At 39.0% G+C, this 27,406-nt stretch overlaps 3 protein-coding genes across 3 annotated transcripts in view; 1 reads left to right on the plus strand and 2 right to left on the minus strand.

Moving 5' to 3' along the window:
* The window catches only part of LOC145401354 (uncharacterized), a 162,134-nt gene that overhangs the window by 55,838 nt on the left and 78,890 nt on the right, over window positions 1-27,406 (minus strand). The gene's annotated exons all lie outside the window — the stretch shown is intronic.
* Prx4 (Peroxiredoxin 4) lies at window positions 8,252-15,237 on the minus strand. Its single transcript, XM_080273759.1, has 6 exons — window positions 15,023-15,237; window positions 13,283-13,400; window positions 11,940-12,075; window positions 11,477-11,580; window positions 10,271-10,436; window positions 8,252-8,534 (listed from the first exon to the last, which is right to left on the minus strand). Exons 1-6 carry the CDS (start codon window positions 15,183-15,185, stop codon window positions 8,481-8,483), a joined length of 741 nt encoding a protein of 246 aa, XP_080129885.1. The 5' UTR covers window positions 15,186-15,237; the 3' UTR covers window positions 8,252-8,480.
* Window positions 16,602-20,276, plus strand: LOC145401353 (uncharacterized). The gene is made up of 2 exons (XM_080273677.1): window positions 16,602-16,654; window positions 19,013-20,276. Exon 2 carries the CDS (start codon window positions 19,026-19,028, stop codon window positions 20,274-20,276), a length of 1,251 nt encoding a protein of 416 aa, XP_080129803.1. The 5' UTR covers window positions 16,602-16,654; window positions 19,013-19,025.

Consider the following 27,406-nt stretch of genomic DNA (forward strand, 5'->3'; position numbering starts at 1 on the left):
TTTTTATCTTTCTTGTTCCGAAATACCTATCTTTTTGTTGTTACCATGGTATTTATAAACATGAATAGACGGACAGATAGACAGACAGATAGACAGACAAACTGATTATAGATAGATAAATAAATAGATAAAGATGAAGAGCCATGGAAAAAGTATCAGCATATTATTTTTATCCCAAAAAGATTAACTGTTTTACTTTAATGCCATGAGAGACTTTTTTTAACCAAAATATTCATATATTTTTTTATTATTTTACTTCCTTGTCAGAAAGAGAGAGGGGGGGGGATATGGTAAAGCCTTATTTTTTTTTATCATTTACTGTATGTCCCTATCAGAAATTCCATTCATTCAAGGTCAGTGACTAGGTTATGCAGGGATTAATACCTAAGACCGTATCTAATCCCTCTTATCTTTCCCAAACTAAATACTTTATATTAGATTGATTATAGTATGAACATGACACAAAAATCTTCGTATTCAAGAGGTCAGTGACAGGAAACAGCGGGAACTGCCCATCCTGACTTTCCTGAACCCTTCATTTTTTTTTTTTACCCCCCCTCCGAACCAAATATTGTATTATCCACCGATTAACGGGAAGAGACGAAACGGTAGGTCCAGTCTCAATGTGTGTCAAGAGCTTCGGCCGTATTGGGGTTGAAAATGAGAACACAACTGATTAGCTTTAGCACGCTGTCTTCTCTTTGTCAGTATGTCTATTAGTCTGTCATTCAGTCTGCCTTCTATCAATCTATCTATCATTCACTGTTGTCTAGATGTCTGTAAATATCTTCTATCAATCTGTCTGTCAGTTTGTCAATCCATCTGTATTCTCTCTATCAGTCTACCAATTTGTCTACCGAGTTACACTTCTATCAGAACTAGAACTGGACTAGCCTCTAATCTGTCTCTTCTTGTCTGCCTATTGGTCATCTGACTATCGGTCAGTTTTCTGTCTATCAATCTGTCTTCTATGATTCTGTCTTCTGCTTTTCCTATCAGTGTTCTCCGTTTATCGATGTCTTCTGTCTCAATCTGTCTTGTCTCTGTCAATATTCCTTCCGTCTTTAAATACGTCTGTCTGTCTACACTCATCAGTCTATCAGCTTGTCTTCTATCCGTCTATTAGTAAGTCTTCTGTCTATCGATCTGTCTTCTGTCTGTCTATCGATGTCTTCTGCTTATCGATGTCTTCTGTCAATCTATCTGTCTTATATCAATCTGTTTTCTTATTATCGATCTGTCATTTCTATTAATCCGTCTTCTGTATATCAGTCGGTCTTTAGTTTGTCAGTTTGTCCGCTTGTCGATCTGACCCGTCAATGTCTTCTGCCAACCTGATTTATTCTTTCTGTATTTATTGCATGTCTCTTAATCAACTGGTGCTCTCTCTCTCTCCAGTGTGACAAAAATATATCCAATCTTATCTTTCTTCTTTCTCTTGAGGATACATAGGACCATGGTAAGAAAGATGACCTTACGTCCTTTTTCCCCGCTTTATCTTTCAGCTCAAAGACATGCCGGTAGGGTAAAACTAAATCTCTTTATACCGGACTGGTCCATGGTCAAGTATAATCCACAGAGACCTGTGAGTTATCCTATAGGTAATGAAAATTTTATGGTGGTAACATTAGCTAAAATGAAATTTTATTACTGAACAAGGGTCTCAAAAGGATCTATCTGTCTGTTTACTGATATGTCTATTAAGAGCCATACACCTAAATCCCACATGGAATTACTACAAACAAATAGCCTCCATGTCACCCTGTCCTTCGACATTAGACTGTCCTTCACTCTGGTTTACACTACCCTCATTCAAACACTATACCTCTCTATCCTTCCATCAACTGTCATTACTGTCACGACCTTCGTGAATTTTGTGCTTTTCGATTAGATACCTCCACAGTCTGCACTTCGATAATTTACGAAGATTTCGCCTTGGTTCCTGTTGTTGTTTTTTTTTTTTTTTTTTTTTTTTTTTTTTTACTGGACTCTCCTATCTACAGTACATTCTTTGTGTAATATGTTGACCGTAACTGAAGACTGCTAAAGATGGGGGCGTACATTCGGGGACAACTGTGCCTAATATAAATTTTCACCTCGTCTGCTTGTGACTTTTCCCTTACTGGATAACTCTTCTCACAGATGATTCTTATTTAAAGCTTTAGGGAGGAAAGTGAAAGACAGACGCAGTGGAATAGCAGGTGAACTTTGTCAATAAATTTACCAAGGGAATGTGTAGAAATGTTTCATATTTCTTACTTCAAGTGATAAACTCATGAATCCAGTTGAACTGTTGGGTTTCATAAGCTCTGTGCACTAAACTCACTCTACTGAAATGGCATTTAAAAAATCAAGGATTAAGCTCAGGTTGAGCAGATTATGTACTTACCGAGCATGTTAAGCAGATTATATACTTAGCAAGCTTGGAGAAAATCGTCCCTACGGAAAAATGCACCACGGATCTGTCATTTTCTACGATCAACGAATCTCCATAGCAGTGAAAATGATTATGAACTGTATTCTTTTGTTGTATTTTTCATGTTATAATTTGCTCCTTGTTTGGTCGTGAAGTTTTCGGTAATAACGAAGTTTAGATTACAGTACAAACAATGGTCTTACAAGCAACTTGAGAAAAGTTATTGTGAATACAATACGAACCTTGATAACGGTGAAATTTCTCGACCCTTATTTTTATTCCCAGTAGTATTTTTTTGTAAGAGATACTGGTGAAGATAGGAGACTGATACGGGCTTATCTTCAAGTGTGTCGACATGTTTACCTCCAGTCCACCATGAGCCGGGCTTTATCTTGACCAATGGAGAGCCCACCGATAACACGGTGGAAAAGACAGTATGAAGAAATATGGAATGGAGCGATGTAATACAAGATCTGTAGAAAAATATGATACCCGAAGTGCACAGAGAACATATATATATATATATATATATATATATATATATATATATATATATATATATATATATGTATATCGAAATTACAATGAAATATGCAAAGAAACGGAAAATAAGACAAAGCAAGCGCTGAACTGCAGAAAACATGATGCGTGTTCAGCAAAAATAACACAAGAAATTTTAAGAGGAGATGTGTCATGAACGAAGAGGGGATGTGTTAAATCATGGGTCTTCAAATGTTTGCTTCTGGTCCATGTACTGTCCTTCTTCCCCTCCCCCCCATTTTTTTTATATTTACAAGAGATCTTTGATGAGACATTGACAAAGATTATCAGTCTAGTAGCCTAATTATAATCTCTGCCCACAAGCCTTGTCTTTGCACTTTAGTTTTCATCCCCTTTCCCATCCTCTTCTCATATTTCCATCGCATTTCCTTTTTTTTTTTTCCCCCCCTCTTCCCACGTTCTTTGTCCTCACTCCTTTCTATTCACATTTCACCACCTACCTTTCCCTAAATCCCTCTGCTCCTCGCTGCTTGCTCTGTCATCTCTTCTCTTGCAATCCCAAATTTCTATTCATACACCATCGTCTGTGCTGCGACCCCTTAGACTGCCTAGAGGGTTAATATCTGGCGGATCAGATCTGTGGGTGAAGGAAAGAGAAGTGTTTGGAAGAGGGTGGGGAAGGTGACTGAGATAACTGGTTGTATTCTCGCTGGCACAGGAGGCATCACAACACCTATTCCTTAAGGAATAAAGTACTGTACTCACCATCTTCACTGCCAAAGGCGACTGTAACTCACCATCTTCACTGCCAAAGGTGACTGTGACAGTCGAAACAAAGAAGTGAAAGGTTTTTGGGTAGCATCCTCACCTCTTCAGTACAATGATGTCCTTTTTAATTTAAATAAAACATATACACACAATTTTATGGTATGTAATGTATTTTATATTTTACTAATGCTACTACCAAAGGATTACATTCAGCTTTGGTAGGACTACTCAAACTGAAAGAGTTAGATCTAGCCTCCATAAGCTCCTAATCTACTAGAGATCATTCCTAAGCTAAATAAAAATCACCTGGTGGTAACAAGACTAAAATAAGTAAAATCACATGAATGAAGGGATAAAAGGCTCATGAAATTTCCATTTTGCTACTCCTTGACCTGCCTTGGGGTGGTAAGGGGGGTCCGGATGATGATGACGACGATGATGGTGGTGGAACACCTTCAACTAATTGCAAGATATCACTGACAAGGCAACCACAGTAGGTATGATGACTTGGTATGGAAGAATGAGCTGTGTGGTGCAGTGCCAGTGTGAAGAATGTCGATGGATGGGATATCATTTAAAATTACTGAAGGTAAGGCTGAGGGTAACAATGGAATAAGATCGTAAGTGATATGCAAGACTAGAATGGAATAGTAAGTGAGAGAATGTGAAAGAGGAGTGGTTGAAACAGTAGAAGAGGCATGCAGGAATAAAGTTGTACTACTAGGTGTCACTAGTGAGAATTCCCGAGAAGGCACTACAGTATCCATCCTTCTATCAATTATCAGACACCTCATTCCTTTATGAGGTGACCACAAACAAATCACCACCATGTCGCCTAATCCTCCATTATCTGACTACTTTCTCTGTCTCATAACACTGTTACCGTAATTCATATATTATACCTCTTCATCCTGTCCCAGCAATCATACTGTATGTGATGATTATTACACTGTACTGTTGTAATAGTTCCGACTTGTTATTTTCAGATTTCAAACCTTACACAACCTGATGTAACTGTTACATAGTGAGGTAAATCAAAAAGTTCATCCATCTATCCATCATCTAATCCTTTACTGCCCCATCAGGAGCACAGGAATTAAGGGATGGGAAACTCAGTTCAAACAATTAAGCTGATAACTCTACCCTGGGTGGCACTATATGAGCACTAAGTCAAAACCATCCCTCGGACTTAAAATCCTGATGGGCTACATCTGGATGAAGCACCTTAACTCACTAGCCCACCAAGCATCATTTTGTTGGCTATGATGTATGAGCAAAATGAAAAAATTCTTTAACATACAGTCATATCCTGCTTACTGAAAAAGATTTGTACAGTACAATAAGCTCTCAATTATCCGTCGTTGCAATATCCAGACCAACGCAATATCTGGCCCGACACAATATCCAGTGCAGCTATCTTGGATCTATTAAAGCAATACCTGGCTAAATTATGCATCATCTGGCACCGAAACAGGACGTAACCGTTGGTCCAGGGCAATATCTGGCATTGAGGCGTCTCAACTGGCTCGTAAGTGGTTGCCAACTGGTGCCGAGGAAAATCATGAAACTCAGGAGCCAATGAAAACACCTGCAATGGGCCAGCCAATCAGAATCCATTGAGAGCGTGGCTCATCCAGTGCGCCAAGAATACTGCTGCACTCTTATTCTCGCCCGTGGATGTCAAAGAGTCAAGACGTACCTGTGCACTCTGTTCTTCTGACTATGTGGTCGTAAATCCCTGGTGCTTTGACTAACTCTGTGGCATCCAATGATCAAGCTACTGTACTGTACTGTATTGCAAAGCTAATGGCCTGTCAGTGCTCGTCCTAGTGCTGTTAAAATACTCCCATGCTGTACTGTGTACTGTACTGTTTACAAACGCAAATCCCCCAGTAATGTTTCTCCTCATCAATGCAAACACTTGGTGAGTACATACAATAGTACACTACGTACAGTATTGTACTGCTGTACTGTGCCATCACGGTCCTGTTTTTATAGGCTTAGGTTTCATCTTTTACTCATGGTAAAGTTTTTAGGATAGAAGGTCAAGACAGACAGATTCATAATATCCAGCTCAAAGCCGAATGTTGAGCCGGATATGCAATATCCGACGTTTCACATTATTCAGCATAGGGCTTGGCTGAATTACAACAGAAAACTGAAAATTTACTGATCTGAAATAAGAAGCACAATCCAATCACCTTCGAAGCACAGACACATAAACATTTCTTGGTACTAGTAACAGAAAATGTACAAGTTATTCATAAGTTTATTAATCAAAAAAAGTGGTAGGTTTATCTAGTAAAATGTTTTAAAAGGCAATAAAATGCAATAAACATCTTACTCTACCTGCAAGTTCATTAAACAAAATGCAAATTTTCTACTTAATCTGCAAATACTGTACCTACCAATATTATCACAATCATTATCAATAAAATGTCAAACTTTTTTTTTTTTTTTTTTAACTTATATCAACATCTCCATAACCCATGTTGTTCCAGACACAATCCAGAGTAATAATAAGCGTAAATTCAATTTAAATTATCGGGTACCTGCATAAGACATACTGCATTAATCCACATTGACAATAAGGGTTCAAAATTATACTTAACAGCAGGTTACCATGGAATCATTTCACAGTACCAAATTCACATGGAAAATAAACACACATTAAACTACACCTTCATATCCCTTAATAATGCAGGCAAAGTCTGAGAAAAGTACACTGTATAGCTAAACATAAAGTACCCTAGTCCAAACGAAAAACCCTATCCACCTACTCAACCAGATGAGTACGTCACACATACGCTAGAAGTCGGTCTGAATAATGTATTATTACAATCACTGCCTCCATACACCTGCTATCATCAGTGAACAACCCTTATGGAGTGCATAAAAATACAACACTCAGTAATGTGCATACCTCCACCACACCACAGTGAGCTGATAATTATTTATTTACAGTTAGAAGTGCATTTTTGTCCTCTGATTCACTCTGACCACATTTTATCACTCCATTCTTGGGTTAATATGAACATCCCTGCAAATTCCTGAGGTTTACTATGAGCCTCCCATTATTTTATCTACACTGCACTGGACAGAATGTGACACAGAAATGGACAAATGCAGAGAGGTGAAAACCTCCATCCATTGCTGGTGACCAAGAATTTATTATTCATTAGTTGGGATGTAGAGTTTTAAATCTGGAGGCTGCTTTCTTCAACCAAAAGTCAGGTATCTTTAGGGAGTTATAGGAATCAACAGGTACAGAACTTGCCATGCATCAAAGAGGGGAATGTAAAAGACACCTGAAACAGGATACAGTTCGGAACATACTCAATAAGTTTGTCAAAACATACCTTGAAGGTACATAGTTCTCACAAAACTGCTCCCTCCCATAACAGCTTTAATCTGCCTATGCTTGGTTAGAACACATAGCACCCTCCAGGACTCTGGAAAAGTGTTGCACAATTACCGGTACATGAGCATGTCAGGAACCACCACTTACTATTTAATTCCTCTCATAGTGTCATTCTTACAAGATATCTCCACTGGTCTTTATCTCAGCAGTTTTACTGTTTTATATTCATCCATTCAAAGGCTTATGCACTCAGCTACTTTCCTCATGTTTTATCTTAATTTTGATAAATATACAGAATGCCCCACTCAAACTATCATATATCCATCACACACAAGCATGGACCAACAGTATCTGATCACTGTTAGCATACTCATTCTCCTTGTCACTCAGCCACTCTTCACTGCATTCCAAGACTGTGTGTGTGTGTGTGTGTGTGTGTGTGTGTGTGTGTGTGTGTGTGTGTGTGTGTGTGTGTGTGTGTGTGTGTGTGTGTGTGTGTGTGTGTGTGTGTGTGTGTGTGTGTGTGTGTGTGTGTGTGTGTGTGTGTGTGTGTGTGTGTGTGTGTGTGTGTGTGTGTGTGTGTGTGTGTGTGTGTGTGTGTGTGTGTGTGTGTGTGTGTGTGTGTGTGTGTGTGTGTGTGTGTGTGTGTGTGTGTGTGTGTGTGTGTGTGTGTGTGTGTGTGTGTGTGTGTGTGTGTGTGTGTGTGTGTGTGTGTGTGTGTGTGTGTGTGTGTGTGTGTGTGTGTGTGTCTGTGTGTGTGTGTGTGTGTGTGTGTGTGTGTGTGTGTGTGTGTGTGTGTGTGTGTGTGTGTGTGTGTGTGTGTGTGTGTGTGTGTGTGTGTGTGTGTGTGTGTGTGTGTGTGTGTGTGTGTGTGTGTGTGTGTGTGTGTGTGTGTTTTTGTGTGTGTGTGTGTGTGTGTGTGTGTGTGTGTGTGTGTGTGTGTGTGTGTGTGTGTGTGTGTGTGTGTGTGTGTGTGTGTGTGTGTGTGTGTGTGTGTGTGTGTGTGTGTGTGTGTGCACTTAATATAAAAAAAACTCTGTTTACAGAATTGCAGTCAACCCCAACTACACACACAACAGATGGGGGAAAAAAAAAAAAAAATGAACAGGCCTACCAGAAACCATGCACCAATGCTTACTGGGAAAACTATTGATAAAACATTGTTTCTTATTCATTTCTCGATACATATTTCATTACAAAAACTACAAAAATTTGTTTAAGAAACAAAAATTAATGCTTAAATGCAATTTGTTGAAACTGCCAGAAAAGCAAATAGAGTGCACTGAGAGACCTCAGCCTCACAAATGACTTTAATACTGTAGTATGAATGGATTCTAATTTTTCATACTATATACCTATTATACATGAAGTACAATACTGTAAAATTTTATTATGAGTTCTCAACCCACTTACTGGAATGTACAGCATTCAACATTACTGGTTGGCTTTCTTGAAATACTTCAGCTTCTCTTGTGGATTTGGGATGATCTGGAAGTTAAAATATTCATACAAATTATATGGCCAAACTGATATGCCCCTACCGTACAGAAATAACCTGGTATACAATCATCCAGTATGCATCTGACTGCTATAAAGATCAATGAAAATTTAAACCCAGTTTTGGGTTAATGATCACAAATCACTTGTAAGATTTTTGCAACAACCACGTACGATATCCCGTATGGATGCGCCAGCCACCCATGCAAGCTGACAGTCATACATTTGAGCCAAGATGGCTGTGCAGAACACTCTTCTGAGGCCTCTGTGCATGCAACCTCCTTCCTGCAACCCCTTTGAAGTCCCTTTCTCGCTCAGGTGTCTTGCTGCTGTAATTGTCTCCCTTGTATTCTCATTGTTATCTAACTGTCTGGTGTATGCAAGGCCATGAAAACACTACTGCTACTACAAAATAACAGTGCAAGTGCTTGTACCACAGGCCCACACAACACAATACACATAACGGCACTAATAGCACAAGCCGCATTATGACACAGACAAATCAACAGTGTAGGGAACCTATGTGACGACCCCATAAGGGCAGTTGTTTACTTGCAGTCAAAATGTCTCCTTAGCAGGGAAGACTAGGGCTGAGCAACAACAACAAAACAAAATGATATAAAGCCAATGTTTTGATCTGAACACTGCTAGCATTCTTTCATTACTGAGATTAAAATTATGACACACTTCTCCCTTTCTAAGAATCATACTAAGTTAAAATAAATTATTCAAAGTTAAACAAAACAGTACTGACAGCACACTAACATGATCAAATGTTCACACTTTCCTGACAACTGTGGAGGTGGAAGGTTACCCAATGAAACATTTTTATGACAACATTATGAAACACACACCAAAGAGTACAGAAATAAAGGATACCTGTTGATGATCAGGTAGAATTACATAGAACTCTCTAGCTACTGCTATGATAGTATATATACAGTATTACATCCTGCGTAACTTTCATCACTTATTCTGACCACTGTTATCCCAGGTCATCTCAATACTTTCCTACATACTGAAAACAATTACTGTTAATGGTTTATCTACCCTAACCCACAGCATCAGCATAACATAAGAGGTTCACCTAAAATAAATAATCTTTTTTAATTGTACTGTCTTAGAGGAATTAATTTTCTTGAACTACATGGCAAAAGTGGAATTTTACTGTACCAATTACCATAACCTATACAAGTCATAAAGAAATTTAAAAAGCATAAAATTAAGCATCAGGAAATACAATTAAAAAAAAATAACAATGATGCACAATAATTATTAACCCTTTAACGACAAGTTTACTGATACTGTATATTCTGGGAGGAGTAATGGCTGCAACTCCAAGACCAACTGAACATGAAACCAATGAGATGCAAGCTAAAACTGCTTTGCTGCAGTGTACAATCCTCCTTTCAGGGGTCAGGGAGGGGACAGTCATTTGTCTAAATGGGCAGCTCCATCACCCTGGCATACTGATGTCACTACATGAAGCCAACACTTTCCAGCACATGATACGAGTATATTGAACCCACATCCTGATTAATTTATTCAGCTCTGAGTACTGTATACTTTTAGCAGTGGAGGCTTATTAAATCAATATCTGTCCTCTCCAACTAAAAAAATCAATCCAAAGCTGAATTAAATTGTTTGGAGATAGAAGGAATAAAAAAAAAAAAAAAAAAAAAGGTCATCATGTATGGGGTTAAAATTCATTATGAAAATCTACTTACTGTGTCATCGCCAGGTTTCCAACCAGCAGGGCACACCTCACCATGATCATCAGTGAATTGGAAGGCTTGTACGAGGCGGAGGGTCTCATCAACCGACCGGCCCACTGGAAGGTCATTCATGGTGATTTGACGTAGCACACCTTTATCGTCAATGATGAACAAACCCCTGAGAAATCACACAAAAGCGTCAAGGATGTACTTGATATATAGAGTGATACCCTACTATAAGACCCCAGAATAATTTCAATGTGGTAGGTGGGGGCGGTCACCATCCACTCACTCGATGTAGTGCTGCTGTCGGGTGTCTGCCCTTTCCTCTTCTCCATCCTTCTTTCCTTCCATCCTCGTCTGTCTTCCTTTCCTTGTCCTTCTGCCTATGGGTAACTTTACACTCCCTCTTCTGTCTTTCTTTCCTTCATTCTTTCCTTTTCCTTCTGCCTGTGGATGACTTTACACTGAGTGACATGCCAAATGGTATCCTGTACACCAGGAAACCATTTACTATGCTGGGTGGTAACCATACAACCAAATTTTGGCGCCTGGTGGTCTAGTGGGTAATTATTGCGCTCCAATTGGACTGAGCCAGTGACGGTTTATATCCAAGGGGTGGGTGGGGTTGATTGCTCATGTAATGCCACTCAGGAATGAGTGTGAGTGCGTAACAGTTAGACTTGAACAGTTGTGGGTTGAAATTTGGAAGAAAACAACTCTGGGGAAGCGAGTTCCAGAGAGATGTCATAGCCACTTTGTCTTTAATCGATAGTATGACACTCCATTCAGATCAAACTGAAGTATTTTTTAATTCTTTTCCATATTTCTGTGGTTAATAACAGTCAAATAACATTTTATCACAGGTTCGGTCCAACAACAGTGGGTGAAAACTTACTTCATCATACAATATCATTATGAATACTCATGGATAGCACAAGAATGAGGTTATTGCAAGGAAGTACATAAATTTAGCTACATCTAATAACGAATTATCAAGGTAACTCCAGCGGTTATGGAGACAGGACAGTTTAAAGGTCGTAGAACTCTGACTGCGTTTTTATCTTCTTTTTTTTTTTCGGCAGATAGACTGGTATATTGCTGAGGGTTTCACATACTCCTCCATACAAAAATTCTCCCGTCCAACCCTATAAACTGTCAGTTCCCTAGGCTCATCAGTCTTTTAATAAATGCCTACAAAAAAACTTTATGCCTTACCTGAGAGCAATACCCTGATCCTCCAAGTAAACACCATAGTCCTTGGATATCATGTGAGTGATGTCTGACAGCAGAGGAATCTTCAACTTTCCAAGACCTCCATCCTGAAATGTATTATTACTATTGAGAAATTATACTAGCACCGGTAATAAGTGCAGGTTGCAAATTGGTATAAAAAGACATAAATAAGCTACTAAGTCTGTATGTATGGTACGATATGATATTTATTGTCACAGCCAGTTTGCACATGCATGACATGGGTGAGCAGCTCTATTACACACATCCAAACTGCATTTTACAGGTCCACAATGGTACCAGATATAAAGGACAAAATGTTCACACACCAATTTACATTTTATAACAATTCACTGCAATGTCACATCAACCAAGGAGTTAAAATTTCAGATATGGAAAGCTATAACATTAACATATGAATGAGACAAAAAAATATAGACGAACCAACCTTGCGAGGTGTGTTGGTCCAGGCCAAGTGAGTGAAGTGTGAGTCAATGGAGCAAGCTACTACCTCAGTGTTCAGTTTTCTGAACTCCTCTACTCGATCATTGAATGCCAAAATTTCAGTTGGGCAAACAAATGTGCTGAAAAACAAAACCTTTATTAGTTATACCATACACCAAAAATGAATAAGTAGCCTACCTGTAACTGTATCTATTCTGCGGCAGTATACAGTATTGTACTCTGCCACGATATATAATCCATTTACTCTTTTCATTAAACCTACCAGTATTTACAAACATCTTTTCAGTACACATCTCTGGGTGCAGAAAATAAAAATATTCCATCCATCCATCCTTTTACTCTCATATTTCATGTGTATCTTGAAATGCACAAGCACCCTTGTACCGTACACTCAAATGCCTTAGTTCTGTTCCCCCTCTAGTCCTACCCTTGGCTGGAGGGAAGTCGCAGTCAAAGCTTCATTCCACGTGAAGACCTGTTGTCCAGTGTGTCCGGTGCTATCTGGCAGTTTGAAGTTTTGACATATTAAATGAGGAAGAGTTTACAATTACAATGTTACCAGTACCATGCAGTATAAATAAAAAAGTAACGTGCCAAACTAACAACAACAGATCTTCTTTTGGTATATATGAAACCTAGACTACTGCTTCCTTTCAGCCTGGGGAAACAATACATAAGGAGCACAAATAACAGCATACAGATGCATCTACCATAACAAAGAAGGAAGACAGTTTTGAGATGTCTGTCTCCCAAGCTTCACATCTCAAGGTATTAACAAGAATGAAGTAAAGACGTGGGATGGACAGCGGCGAATGCAAAAACTGTGAAAATAGAAAATGGCCATAAGGCATTAGAGCCTGTAATTCTTGGAAACTGCTAAACAATAATGACAAGTATTTTGTTCTGGCTACTTATTTTTTCTTTTATAAAGTTTAGGAGAGACTTCTATGACTGAAATGGTTAATACTCTTCCCATAAGAAATGAGTAACAATTCAAAATTAAGATATTATAGAACCTTGGTGTTGCAGTACAATGCATCCTTTAAAATAACAACCAAATTTTATGATAACAGCGAGACTTATTGTAAGATATATGAAAACATACCAATATAAAATACACAAAGTACAGTCAGGAACCAAAGTTTGCCTACTAATTCACCTCTTCTACTCTGCACTTTCCTCTGCTGACTAATACAGTATCCCTTGGCTAACACATGATTTTCCAATGCGATGCACCTGTGATCAACATGATCCATGCATGAAGCAAAGTGGAACAGTAAATGAACTCTTGCCCCTTACTTTACATAATTTCACTTGATAACTCACAAGTCGAGAGGATAGAAGAAGAACACAAGGTATTTTCCACGGTAATCAGTCAGCTTCAGCTCTTGAAACTGGCCATCAATTACAGCTGTTCCTTCCCACGCAGGAGCTGGCTTGCTAACTGAAACAAAAAATATAAAGAAATAAAATCAAAACAACTTGATCTGGAACACTTTAAGGACAATTATTCAATTACATTACAGAAGAGGTTTCACTTGCATTCCACACTAAGGCTCTTAAGGTTTACTCTGAATAAAACCATCTGGTGTTATATGGTATAGAAGGTCTCAGGCTCACTTTTTGCCAATTAAACCATCTGGCTTTAGGTGGAACAAAATATTCACACTGTACAGACCATTAAAGATTCACAAAATGGCTAGGCTTGAACTCAACGGATTAAATGTCTGCAATCAAGTACTGTCAATGTCTCCAGTAAAGGAAGAGGATATTCAAAGGCTAAAATGTACAGAAACAGCAACAATTAGGTGGATATGCAGTCCATCCTTCAATGCAAGACCTGGGGAGACTAGGTTTACGATGGAAGAGTTGAGTGGTAGGATGGGACTGGAGTGTATTGGTGTTGTGATGAGGAGAAGGGGAGCTGCAAGGCTTGGTGAATGAGTGTGGGAGAGTGTGTACGACATGGAATCTAAAAGTGAATGTAGGGATGAGTAAAGCTATGGTCTCTGAGAGAACTGAAGTCACTGAATGTACATGTGGTTGGATGAGGAGGAAATGGAATGTGTAAGTGCATTTGAGTACTTGGTTAGTGTGATAAGTAAGGACAGAAGTTTAGAAGGTGAAGTGCTTGAAAGGGTACAACAAGGAAGAACTGAGTTTATGCTTGTCTGTGAATCCAGCACCAGCACTTTTACAACATTTATGATACTAAAATACTGACAATACAGTAATATGTACCACTGACAAGAACTGCTGTGAACCGATGTTCCCTTACAGCAGAAAGTACCCTAATACTGTGAAGCACAGAGAAGGGTGTGGAGGTTTGATTCCTCGATGGACACCCTGTTTGCTTCTCTACACACAGTTGCCAAGGATACCATACCACAGCAGGCTTCACATCAGCTCATTATCTGATTATATCGTTACCACCCTGCACTGTAAATGGTTTTCTGGGGCACAGCAAACCATCAGGCTTCTCACTCAGAACAAAAAGTGACAGAAGGGATGGAAGGCTTGGGAAAAGTAGAAGGCATACATAGAAAAAGAATGGTACAGGTGAAGGAAGAAGTAGACAGCACTACATCAAGCAAATAGCCCTGCAGAGGTGATTGCGTGTCAGCAGTTGATAGGTTTGTTCAGCCAAACTGACAGGGATTACTCAACAACTGACAAGAATTGATGTTTTACATATAATTAGAAATTCCAATTGACACTAAAATGCTTCTTCTGTATCCTATCAGGCACTAAGTTTGCTGACCATCAAACCTTAACCATGTATACCAAAATTTAGCTGTTATGAATAAAGTAACATTTTTGGTTTGTTTAAGCTTTATGGAAACCTCCTCTCATTCTGGTGTTTCACAAAGGCTACATCTAATCCATCTAGTTCAAAAAGAATCTTCTAAGGAAAATAAAACAGTCTGGGAGGTGGGGGCACCACATATTGCACAGACGAGTGAAGTGCCATACTGGTAGTTAATAGCATATGACATTAATTACGTAAGATGGTGCTGTGAGCATATAAACCTCACAAAATAATTATAATGAACGCTTGACACTCACTCATTGCTTTGGTCCACTGCAAGTTGTGTCCCGACGCCCGGCCCTCCGTGTTAGGATACACGGCGCCTCCAGCAAAGGTGTGACACTGCTCCTCTGCCACGCCCCATACACCGGCAGCCACGCCCACCAGGCTCACCACCGCCCACAATTTTACGCCCGACATAATCTCGCAAACTCGTAAGCAATATGTTCGAAAGAACGGCAGTAACGCGCGCAACCCAGTCGCTTCGTAGCGCCAGCTGGCAGTGCCACAGTGGATGTTTGTTTAGACATATGACCCCTGACAGAATATTCTATGTCGGATAATGTTAAATTAACAAATATATTTACTCAAATAATCTAATTTAGTTACTGTATAGAAATATAGATTTTTTGACAAGTAAGTTTTCTGTTCTTAGAACCAATACCCTTATTTTATTTTACCGTAGTTTCCACACTTTCTGTATTTTTTCATACAAAGAGTTATAAGTTTTTATTTTCCGATAAACTTCCTGTTTACTATGTTTCGCAACTTCTCATGTGTTTAGTTGTTAAGTGATTTCTAAGCTACTTGGTATGTTGTCTGTATAATACAGGATTTGATTGAATATTTATTGTTGTAAAGGTATACGAAGTACATTATACAACAAAAGGAAGTGGAAGGTCTTGTCACGCACTTCTTTCAGCAAATATAGTTTATACAGGTCATGGCAATCCACCACATATTTTACCAAGTGAATGATTACGCTAAGCTGCAAAGAGACTGCTCCAGGAGTAGTCACTCCTGAGTTCAGGGGGATATCGTGCCTTAAGAGTGTACAACCTAAAGGTCTATATTTGGGGGATTGCAAGTGTTTCCCTCTTATGTGGAGGATGGACTGCAGAAAAACCCCACCTAAGGGAAATGTATTCGTGTCAACATTGTACCATTTCCCTTAAGCAGTCAGTGAGAAGGAGAACATATTTCACGATGATCAGTTCCGAGATAATATCAGGAATTATAAGGCATTTGCTGAGGAGATTAAGTGACATATAACAATAAGTACGGGACTGGTCACAAAAGCCCACAAAAAGGGGCAAGAATGAGGGTTTGATCGCACCAACCCCATTCCTCCTCCACCTTTTTTTACATTGGCGCAGGAATATGGCGTCTAAACTGCTTGGCATTTATGAGCCCTTGTATTTTCTGTATCATAAAAGGGAGCAATTACGTTAAGCTTTAAAGTGGGAAACTTGGGATCCAACTTGTACGTGACAATCACATCACGGTCAAATATGCCGCCAGAAAGAACAGATGGGGAAGATTGATAGGATACAACCTTGCAACAAAATGGGTTCAAATTTTGAGAACGGTAAGAAAGTCGCCCATTTCTTTCTTTGTTTTCTTCTAATAGTAAGATCATTATTCTATTTAGGTTTAGACTCGAATGTGAAATAGCTCCTTCATTTGATCAGTATATATTTTTCCATTTCGGAAACATTTTTTTTGTTCTTTTAAATTCATATCATATATAAAATGACCAAGATCATAATTAAGGGTACTCTAGATATAGATCTAATAGAAATGTAACGTGACGTCACGAACGACATGTAAACAAACCTTGGCAGTTGTCATCTGTGTGGGGTAATGTTTGTTTTCGAAATGCAGCAAAGGTGAGAGGGCTGGTTGATGTACAGTTTACTTGAATATAATGAATCCCATATGTAGAGCAGCGAAAGTGACGAGTCTGTAAAGCCCGTGAGTTTCCAGCTTATGTGCTAGCTTCTTGTTTATATCAGTTCAGCCAAATTAGGTGAACCCTGCCACGGTACATCACTGCAGCCTTAGGCCATCATACGAGACAACAGTTCAGACAACGTGATATGACCATGCTTGTAGAAACATAAAAATTGGGGTAATTCTTTACCAAACGAGCACGCTGATTCCACTAATATAATAAACTCACGATCTAAGGGTAAGTAACTTTGGTACATATGCAACAAAGATAGTTAACCGCAGAATTGTGCCTGCAAGATTTGATTGGAAAAAGACAAAGTATATCTATTTTGGGGTAATTAAGGAAGCGGCCAGGTTGCCCACGGCAGTGTTTACTGATGATCTCACCAACTGGCCACATTGTCTACCAACCATTGCTTTGACTGGACACATCAGTGCATCCCATGTCAGTTCAGTGGGAAAGTTAATGATTTAACCAAACCATACCTAATCCAACCTAACCTCTCTTGTGTTTGACAGCCAGCTTTTAAATTTAAAAATGCGTGTTAGGCGTTAAATATGGTCGGATACTGGCAGATGTTGGCAAAATATTTGTGCATTGTAAATATTCATTTATGGCATTCAGAGGTAAGTTTATGAAAATCCCCAGTAGCTGTGTTAATCCAAGGATAATAACAAGTAACCTGTGAAAGAGTCATTCCAATAGAAAATATGGAAAGGCTGTGCCTATTTGAACAAAAATTAATAAATTTGGTTAAGGTGGAGTTACCTTGGTAATTAAAATTTTATTGGGCAGCCCTGTGTGTGGTCTGACAAACCAGACATGACAAGGCAACGAAAACCGAAATGTCATATACAATACTTCATTCTTAACCTTTGCTTCCTTCAACCCTGGCCTTGTAAAAATGGAAAAAAATACTACACCCAGTGTACATGGAGGCCAGTTTACTACTGAGAGCTAGGAAGATAGGCTGGGCTTGATCACTAATTGTAATATGCATTAGTATCAGATATAACAAACTGCTAATGGAACAGCAATGTATTATGTAGAAGTGTATGAGGTACAAATGCAAATGGGGTCATTGATCAAAACAAACCAAGTGTAGGGACCTTGTCAAGAACATCTCAGAAGTTTTAGGTAAGTTATGATCGTTTAAGTTATGAAATGTACCTTAGGGTGCTACATGGTTGATGATTTAGAAGAATATCTTTAAAGGCCACACTTAATGACTGCTGTAAATGTATGTGAGTGACCAAATTGTCTGTCTAGCTAATAAATGATTGGAATATACAGTAGACTGTGTCCAACCTCTTGATCACAACAGAAGAGGCTGGGACCATGGTGTCCATGACATACCATGTACCAGTAATTTACTTGGCTCCATGTACAAAATCCCAAAAACTGCTTGAAAAAAATAAAACATATGTTATATCTGGCACAGAAGACTCCTGACACTCAAGGAACTGGGTAGTCACATGATAGGGAGGAACACATCAAGTGAGAGTTAAGACAAAAAATAAAGTAGAGGTAAGAAGAGGTGGTAATCAGATGAAGCTTTCTTATCCCCTTCTCTATGATTGCTCATTATTTATATGGCATGTGCTGTCACAGGATAATTTTATTAGAGTTTGTACGATGCATACAAGCATGGTAGAGCGTTTATAAACAGTATAATGATAAGAAGAGCCTTTAATAGTGAAGGGATTTATTATTGCTGTGTCTACATACTCCAGTTTGAATAGATTAGTTTGGTAATAGCAGTAATAAAATTAAAAGTACATCATCATACTGAAGATATTAGAGATTGGTATTTCATCCCTGATGAGAGGGAACATGGGAATTGCATCTTGTGGCACACAGTTGTAACAAGCAGGCAAGACACTGATGATACAGAAGAAAGGTTGCCATGCCTCATGAACTCTTTTGACAAAAGACTGTACATCCTTTCCCCAGCTCTCTCTCAGACTAGGATGATTCCTTTTGTCGCCATTTAAAATGTGTAGTTGATGTCATAGCCTGTGTGGCTTGATGTCTTCCTCAGGATGTCTTCAGAGAGGGAGCAAAAGGGAATCATATTTTATGGCATATGTAGTAAGATGGTGAGTCTTCATATAAGCTGCAGTAATAGAAATTTTTATTAACAGCTACAGTACTGTATTGGATATCAAATGACTTGTACTACAGCTTTTGTCAGAATGTCAGTTTAACTATTATCACTGTTATTTCTTAATGTATCTGCAGCACTGGAATGTTGCACTTGCCTTTATATTTACCCTTGCTAAAATTCTTCCAGAACTGAATAAAGGATGGCAGGTTACGGAGCCCCAGTTGGTGAAAGATGTCGCTTCTGTGGCTTAGATCTCCCCCCTGATGCTGTGGCAGTGATGACGCACATCAATACTCACTGGAGGCAGTTCAACCTTGAATCCTTGTCACTTAGTCCCTGTGCTTTTGAACCACAACTAGACATCCGGGTGGGCAACACTCCAATCAATCCTGAAGATCTGGAGGTCTCCTCACATATGGAACAAGGTTTTCAGTACACCTATTCTCCACAGACAGAACCATCCAATTTAACCATTAATGGTGCAAGATGCTCTCCATTGAACTTAACAGGACGCCCCAAATCATCCTCACCATTGTCGTCACCCCTTCCTCAGGCTGCCCCAGGCCCAGCCCCTCCACCTCCTCCACCTATTCACCAACCACCTGTTGTAGGTCCTCAATGTCTCCCCACTTCACAGTGTCATAATTCTTTTCCATTAGGGATGCTTGGGCCCTTACAACCACCACCTCCACTTCAGTCACATCACATTCCACAAACTATGGATATGGTTACTCAAATAATACCTCATGAAGAACAGAATGGATGCTTTAAGAGAAAACGTAGACTAGAACCCAACATGGAAACAAGGTGCCGTGTCTGTGGCCGAGCTTTTTATACCAAAGCATCATTTGATGAACACATGAATGATCATATCAAAGATAACAGTACTTACATTATGAATGATCAGATGGAATCAGATAATACTGTATCAAATGTTATGTCTTGTGCCATTCCAGATAAACCATACAAATGTGCAGTGTGTGATAGGGAATTTGTATACAAAGAGGAACTCCTTGAACATGCAGATAGCCATGAGGCAGCTAAACCTTATAAATGTGACCTTTGTGGTGCAGGTTTGTCTCACATCAGTGCTTTGCGAAGGCACAGGCTTGCTCATAGTGGTTACAAGCCTCACAGATGTGAGATATGTAGTAGAAGTTTCTTTCAGAAGTGTGATCTCCAGCGGCATTATGCAACTCATGGCAAATCTAAGCAGTATGAGTGTGGTGTCTGTAAAAAAAAGTACTCTTCACTTCATTTTTTGGAAAACCACAAGTGCAAAGCTCCTGAAGAACCCAAGCCTTTTAAATGTAATATATGTGGGGAAGGTTGTGCTAACAACATGGCCTGGAGTTACCACATGTGGAAGCACACTAAAAACCCTATATTTGTTCCATTTCAGGATAAATTTAGTGTACAGAATGGACAAGTAGAAACTTCCAGTAGTTAATAGGTAGATTCTGAATTATGTATACACTCTGTGGTAGTACTGTATTTTCTTGACGTTTATAGGTATCACTGATTAAATCAAAATTACTGAATCAAGTCATTAGTGTTTTTCTGTACAGTGCTAGGAAGTCATTATCTCTTTAGCCAGGACACATCCTCAAACACTGGCTTGAATAGTATAAAGATGATGTTTATGGGCTGATGAGATGATTGAGGTAGTCATACATCTTTCCTAAGCTGAATGAAGTTGCCTAGCATTACCCAGAATAAAAGGAAAAATAATGCTCCTGGGCTGAAGAAATTCAGATAGTTTGTTCTTGTGATGCTTTAATGTAACCCCTTTGCACACCTAAAGTTTTCTGTAAGTTTCTGTCACATGATCAGACTAAGCAGAACTGTCTGATAAAATGTCATTTCACTGATGAGCCAAATTCCTTTTGTACTGTACCAAAGCTTGAGATCTGACAGTCACGTTAACTTTTTCAAAAGCATACATGAACAGTCGGACTCATTATAATTTTCTTAACCCTTTCACTTTGATGATGTATTTCAGCATTTTATTCATGCTACCACCAGATTATTTTATTTAGTTAGGAAAGCTGTCTCCTGTTGAAAAGGATACTGTACAAACAAAACTGAGTAGAATTGTCTGCAGTTGGCAAGAAAAAGATAAAATCTGTGTCATTGGATTGAAGAGGTTAATGTTACGTTATGCAGTCACTCTAAACCTGTGGCTGTCATCCTTCATCATCTTTGATGCCTTGTTTCCTCTTGGAAACCCCCCTACAGGGTATGGCCATGACAAAACAACCTCCAGATTACTTTACCCTTATACTTTTCTCAATCTGGATAGCAGAAAAGCCATTCATGTGAATATGAGGTATCATAAACCACTGGTATTCAAAAAAAAAAAAAAAAAAAAAAAAAAAAAAAAAAAATCCATACAGCCATCTGTCATCCACAATGTATTTTTCTTCCCTTCCCATTCCCTTGTACAAAAGATACTAGTCTATATTTAGTCTTTGTAGTACTGATACCCTCCTCTTCTCTCATGCATGTTATCAGGCCATATACAGAGTACATTGTCATGTACGTCATCAGCAAGATACCTCAATATTTCCCTCTTTTATTTTATTCCTCATTGATGAATTTTTAATCTGTGACATCATTTACATACTTGAATTTGATTCCATTGTTTTCCCATAATCTTGGAAGTCAGCATGAGCTGCAGTTGTAGTATATCTAGTCCACAATAATTGTAACATTATTATTTAATTTTTTAAAAGAAAGAAAATGGGAGTGCCATTAACAAGTTTATACTGTACAGTCTGCCTTTGAAAATGAAAATGGGATTTCAGCTTGACTTCCCATTTTATTGTAGAATGGAATATGAAAATAATTTTCCACCAGAAAATATTGACAAAACATGGAAAAGGAAAGACTGTGATAGTGGGAGAACTAAAAAACAGCATCCCCTGTGAAACAGCCCACACACCCATTCATTCATTCACCATTCAGATTAATTGCTAGCAGTATTATGGCATGGCAGTTGTACCCTACTCTCTTAGGCCTACCAGCAATATTTTTCTTTTTGATGCTAGTTTGTGTGTAAGGGCAACATACTTCCTTCAGCTGAAGACAGAAAATGATCTGATTGTTAGCCACAATAAAATCCTTGAGCATAGTGCTTCTGTCAGCTAAATAAAATTGTCTAACTTCAGCCGGAATAAGATGCAACAGTGTTCCTTTCTGGACGGAATAAGCATCCAACCTAGCTTGCATGTAAGAGGTAAATTTTGGCAAAGAAACAGAGCATTGCCAAATACATTGGAGTTGTGAATATCACATCTTCAGTCTCTACAGCTTCATGTTTCATCAAATTGGTTCTACTATGTACCACCAGTATGTACTGTACCTGTGATAGGTTTTATTCACTTTCAAGAAAGGGGAGGAGTTCTCAAGGGTAAAACAATGGCTTCTGGTGCTGTTAGGCTGCAAGGGTTGTAAGGTGCTATATTCTGGTGGCTGTAGGGTGGTAATAAAGCTTGAAGGATTGGTAGATTGAATGTAGACACATTGCCATTATAATAAGGCATAGGGACATGATTTTTTTTTTTTTTTTTTAAATCTGTAACTGTAGTTTTATCCAGCTTGTAACATTTAGCATAATTGATCTTTTGTATTGTCTTGTTCCACCTGTTTTTCAGTGCCATCTTTGTGTTAGTACTGTGTGACAGATGTAAACAGAAGGTTTCCTGATATGACAGTCATCAAATAAAAACATTCATTGTTCTTGATATCAATACTGAATGGTAGACTGAGGGATTGCATTTAATTCTGTCTTCTAGTCATAAGGGTACTGTACCAGGCAAGTTTTGTGGCATATACAGTATTCCTTAAACACCCCATTCCAAGAACATAACCATTTCTAAGACTTGCTACCATCATCATCATCATTATGGAGGAGGGGGACAAATATTGTGAGGTGTATAGTTTCACTCACTCTCTGACTCCACCCATGGAGGTTCCTTCATGCAACCCTCCAGGCAGCGACTTCCCCCCTCTAAGCATCTCAACATGAGTGATCAACCTCAGCCTTGAGTTCTGTGGCCTTTCCTTTGGTGTCTTGCACCCTGGGTTAACTCTCAGAAACCACCCTGTGAGCAAGGTAGACCCTGGGGAAAATGGGCCATGTGCCCATATAACTGAAGTTGGCGCTGGCTTATTATGTAGGTTTAAATTGAGCGAGTGAAGGTTCATATTCAAGGGGTGGTTGGGGTTTATTGCTTATATAATGCCACTCAGGGATGAGTGAGGCTTGGTCACTCTCATCTTAAATGTCAGGACCAACTACCTAGCCCCGGGCTCCTATGCTCCTCATTGGGCAATGTAGGATTGGATGATGGATGGATGGATGGATAGACCTCGATTCAGTCTCATGAAGTATAGTAACTGCTCGATACATACCCAGTCAAATCAGCTATATCCCATGATCCTGCAAATACACTTAGTACCAAAGGAATCAATTTGCCACTTGAAGGCTGTGTTTAGCTTTCATTTCTCACATCCATAGGGTAAGACAGTGACCATGAATTCCTTGAAGATGCAAATTTTTGTCCTTCTACACAAATAACAGAAATACCAAATACCTGAGTTGAGTGAATTCATAACCCCATAGGCCTGACATGCAATGAGAAATCTCATCATTTGACCTTCCATTGTTATTTACCACACTACCAAGATAACTTAATTGTTCCATGACATCCACATTCTCACTACATGCTTGGACAAACTGGACTGCTTCATTCAACAAGCCACTAAATGCCTTGACCACGGTTTTTGCCCAGGAGACTAAGCCCATTGCCTTCGCACTTTTGTGAAATTCCTTGAGGGTACTCAATAGTATCTCCAGTGACTCTGTTAGGATAACTGCATCAGCAGTGAAGTCAAGGTCAGTAACCCTGAAATTGCTATTTGATACTTCACAGTGACTTTGACTCACAGTCCGGCAAAGTACCCAATCCAGGCATGTGTTGAAAAGCGTGGGAGCAAGAACACATCCCTGTGTTACTCCAGTATGTACTAGGAAGAAGTCCTATGTTTCTTTTCCACACTTGACAGCATTCTGAGTGCTTGAATATAGGACAGCAGTCAGTCAGATTATCCCTGTGGGGATCCCATGGAGTCACAGGATCCCATAGTACCTTGCAGTTTAACAAGTCAAACACATTCTAGAGATCCATGTAGAATGCACGCATACTCAAGGCAACATTCCATAAGAAATCAAAGAGCTATGATGCTGTCAACTGTAGACATCTTGGATATGACTCCAAACAAGTTTTTATTCAGCTCTGGGGAGACACTGTGCAGCAAAGAGTTGATGAAGCCTATATTCAACTCTTCCATTTTAAAACCTGTTCCAAGGCAAAAAAGATTTTACCATATTGTTGTAACAAAAATGAAGGAAAATTTGTGTCACTGAATTGAATATTAAAGAAAACATGTTCATTATTCTGCAGTGAGGTGTTTGGTATCTCCAGGTTTTGCATTTGTGCATTCTTTATGTAGTAGACTGTATTCGTGAAACTTGTAAATTTATATGAAGGTTTCGACCGACATGTCTCTTCTTATTTTATGACATTAGAAACCAGCTGAACATGGCAGGTACAGTAATTTAAAAGGTTATGTGGCCATCATCTTATCACCTTCTCTCAGAGAACATCTAATGAGATCCCATATATAAACAAAAAGCTGCCATTAGTGCAGGGGTTGCCAGCCTTTTTCGCACTGCGTCCCCCTTTGGTCAGGGCTGTATTCATGATCCCCCCCCCCCATGCCTAAACATTGATGTTTTTATCTGTTCCATCTGGATGCTTAAGATGCTAGATGGCAGCACTACATGTGGTTACTCGAAATAACGGTTGTGACGTTTTCCTATCAAAGTTTCTTATTCATACATATCTTTGGGAATACCCTGTATGCATTTGAATGGCCTAGCCCTATGTTGAACTTTGATTACCCCACACCTTCCCTAGCAATCTCAAATGCCCATCGGGGGGTCGCGCCCCCTAGGTTGGGAAACGCTGCATTAGTGGCTTGTTAACTCCTTAAATCTGCAAACAGTATCTGTTTTATTCCTGCTGTCACCAAGTAACTGAATGTTAGGAGAAAATTTCAAGCTGGAGGGGATAGGTACAGTATATCTCTAATTTAACTCTTCAGTACAAGACGTCTTGCCTAAAGTTGATTGCAATAATGTGGAGGTAGCTGGAAAAAATAATAAATAAAAGTCATACTGAAGGAGTTAAATGTCTCCCGCATTCTTTTTCTACTGACCTGTATCATACATACATTCACTAAAATGACACCATGCCTCCACTAAAGGGACTTGGTATCCCCATATTGGGGTTGGCTGTGGCACACCTGATGTTTTTTTATGGACCGGAAGCTATACCAAGTACAACACTAAATAATTACTTCCCAGCAGTTGCTAGAAACTGTTCAGAAAAAAGAAATCTAAGGTATGTTAGATAAAATCTAACCTCTTGGCCCAGACTCCGACTTCTTACTTGTGGCTGAATGTTTCCCATGTAAAAGATCTGATTGCAGTGATAGTCGCCAAGCTTATAGCCACTCTTCACTATCATGATGGTATCTCACAGGGTCAGTGATAGCCATCCATCTACTACCTGTATCAGGCACACAGAAATTAGTTACCCGTAATCTGTCCTTCACCAGTCTGGTTTTTTAGTGTATTTTGTATGTTTAGGTGTTTATTTCTTGCCTGTGGGATTGGTTTATTCCTCAGATTTAGATGACAACCCTTCTGAGTACTGTGTAGCCTATGCCAGTTTGGTGGTGTCACTACATACATTAATGAATTATTAATATTTACTTTTTATTGGCACTGGTACCAAAGTAGGAAGTTCCATGCTGTAAAACAAATATCATTGTGTCACTTGTTTCTTGAGATTTCAAATGTGGCAGTTGTCTAGCATTTCTTGCCAAACTGTCATAAGCTAACACATAAAAATGCATTTTGTGCGCTGTGCATGGTCTGGCATATTTGGTAATATTTCAGTTGCTGCCGTTTAAACTAGTACAGGTATGTGAAAATGTATAGACATAATATTCTGTAAATACTGTACCAGGTATTGCCTCATTGACATTGAGGGCAGAGTGATGTATAAATTCACATGGTAGAATTATACCTTGTAAAACAGTATTACTTTATATCCAATATTAATACTGAATGACAGTTTGTTATGTAATCAGATGTCTCACTTCACATCATCTATTAATTTTAGGAAAACTGGAGACTAGCTCTTTTGTTGATGTTATATTGTTGTGCACCATTTCACTTTAAAGAGTAAAAGCCCTGTAGTTAAATCAGGTTGTTTACTTTCTTTAAACAGTACAATACTGTATTGTGGTACAGGGGAGTGAAGCCTTCACTGGGAGCACTGATATTGCTGGGCAGTTCTGCTGCCTAGTTATGCAAATAATCACAGCTCCCTCCTTGTCCTCTGAACGAAGGGTGTAAACTGCAGAAGGCCAACTTCAGCCAGCAGTCAATCAGGTTTATATCTAGTTGAGCCGAGGACCACAGCAACAACATACACTGTTGTACTGTATCACCAACCTGGTGTTCAGATTATTGTAATATACATTACTGCACATGACCTCAAACTCTTGAGAAACAATATGTCCAGTCCTTTCTCCTATCTCATATGTAATGTATTTATATATTGTACCAGTCTTCAGTGTGATGTGTTATGTCAGCATTCATAGTATCATCAGTAAAGTACTGTACTCCTGCATATTTTTGGTTGTGATATACAGTACTTAATTAGCATATTCTGCTTTGTGCTTATTGGTGAAATGAAAATAAAAATGTAGAATGAGCGGTAAGGAAGTATAATTGAACCTCATCAATCGTAAAGATTATGCTGTAATGCCAAACAGGTTCTACCATAATGTATATGTATATATATATATATATATATATATATATATGCACCTTATCATTCGTATTGTTTATATAGGCTTCAACATGCTTGCATGTCTTGGCCTTGGTGACCTAATGGCGGCTTTCCATGCTGCTTGATCTCTGGCAGCCTCCCTGTTCAATCCTTGGTCCCTGAGGTCACGCTATGACCTCATCCAAGGTCTTTTTTTGTCTACCTTTCGCAACCATAACCCCGACGTTCACAGTTCTCACGTTCACAGTTCAATTGGCATCTTCCATTCCTTCCACATGCCCAGACCATCACAATGTACCCCCTCTTAAGGCCACTGGTGAGTTGAGTCAGGAAGTAATACAAGGGTAATGGGTGACTGCCAGTCCCATATTTACATCCCAGAGAAGTATTGGCTTAAATCTAGGCTATGATAGTTCAGAACATTTAATTGCAGATGACCAGCCTACTCCCTGTAGTGGCATTACATCATAAAAAAATCTACAGTCATTTTTTGAAAATCAAATCAATGCATATGACAAGGTTGCAGCTTCAACTGCAGCATTCTAACCACCAGATTACACCAGTGTAAAAAGGAACTCAATGAAGGGTGGAATCAGTTTTTTTACTAGCCAGAACTCGACCCCCTCATCCCTCAAGAGGAGTCTTCACA

Source organism: Coenobita brevimanus, chromosome 55 (assembly GCF_032717465.1).
Source record: "Coenobita brevimanus isolate Jiangsu-jjx chromosome 55, ASM3271746v2, whole genome shotgun sequence".
In the NCBI taxonomy this organism is placed as follows: domain Eukaryota; kingdom Metazoa; phylum Arthropoda; class Malacostraca; order Decapoda; family Coenobitidae; genus Coenobita; species Coenobita brevimanus.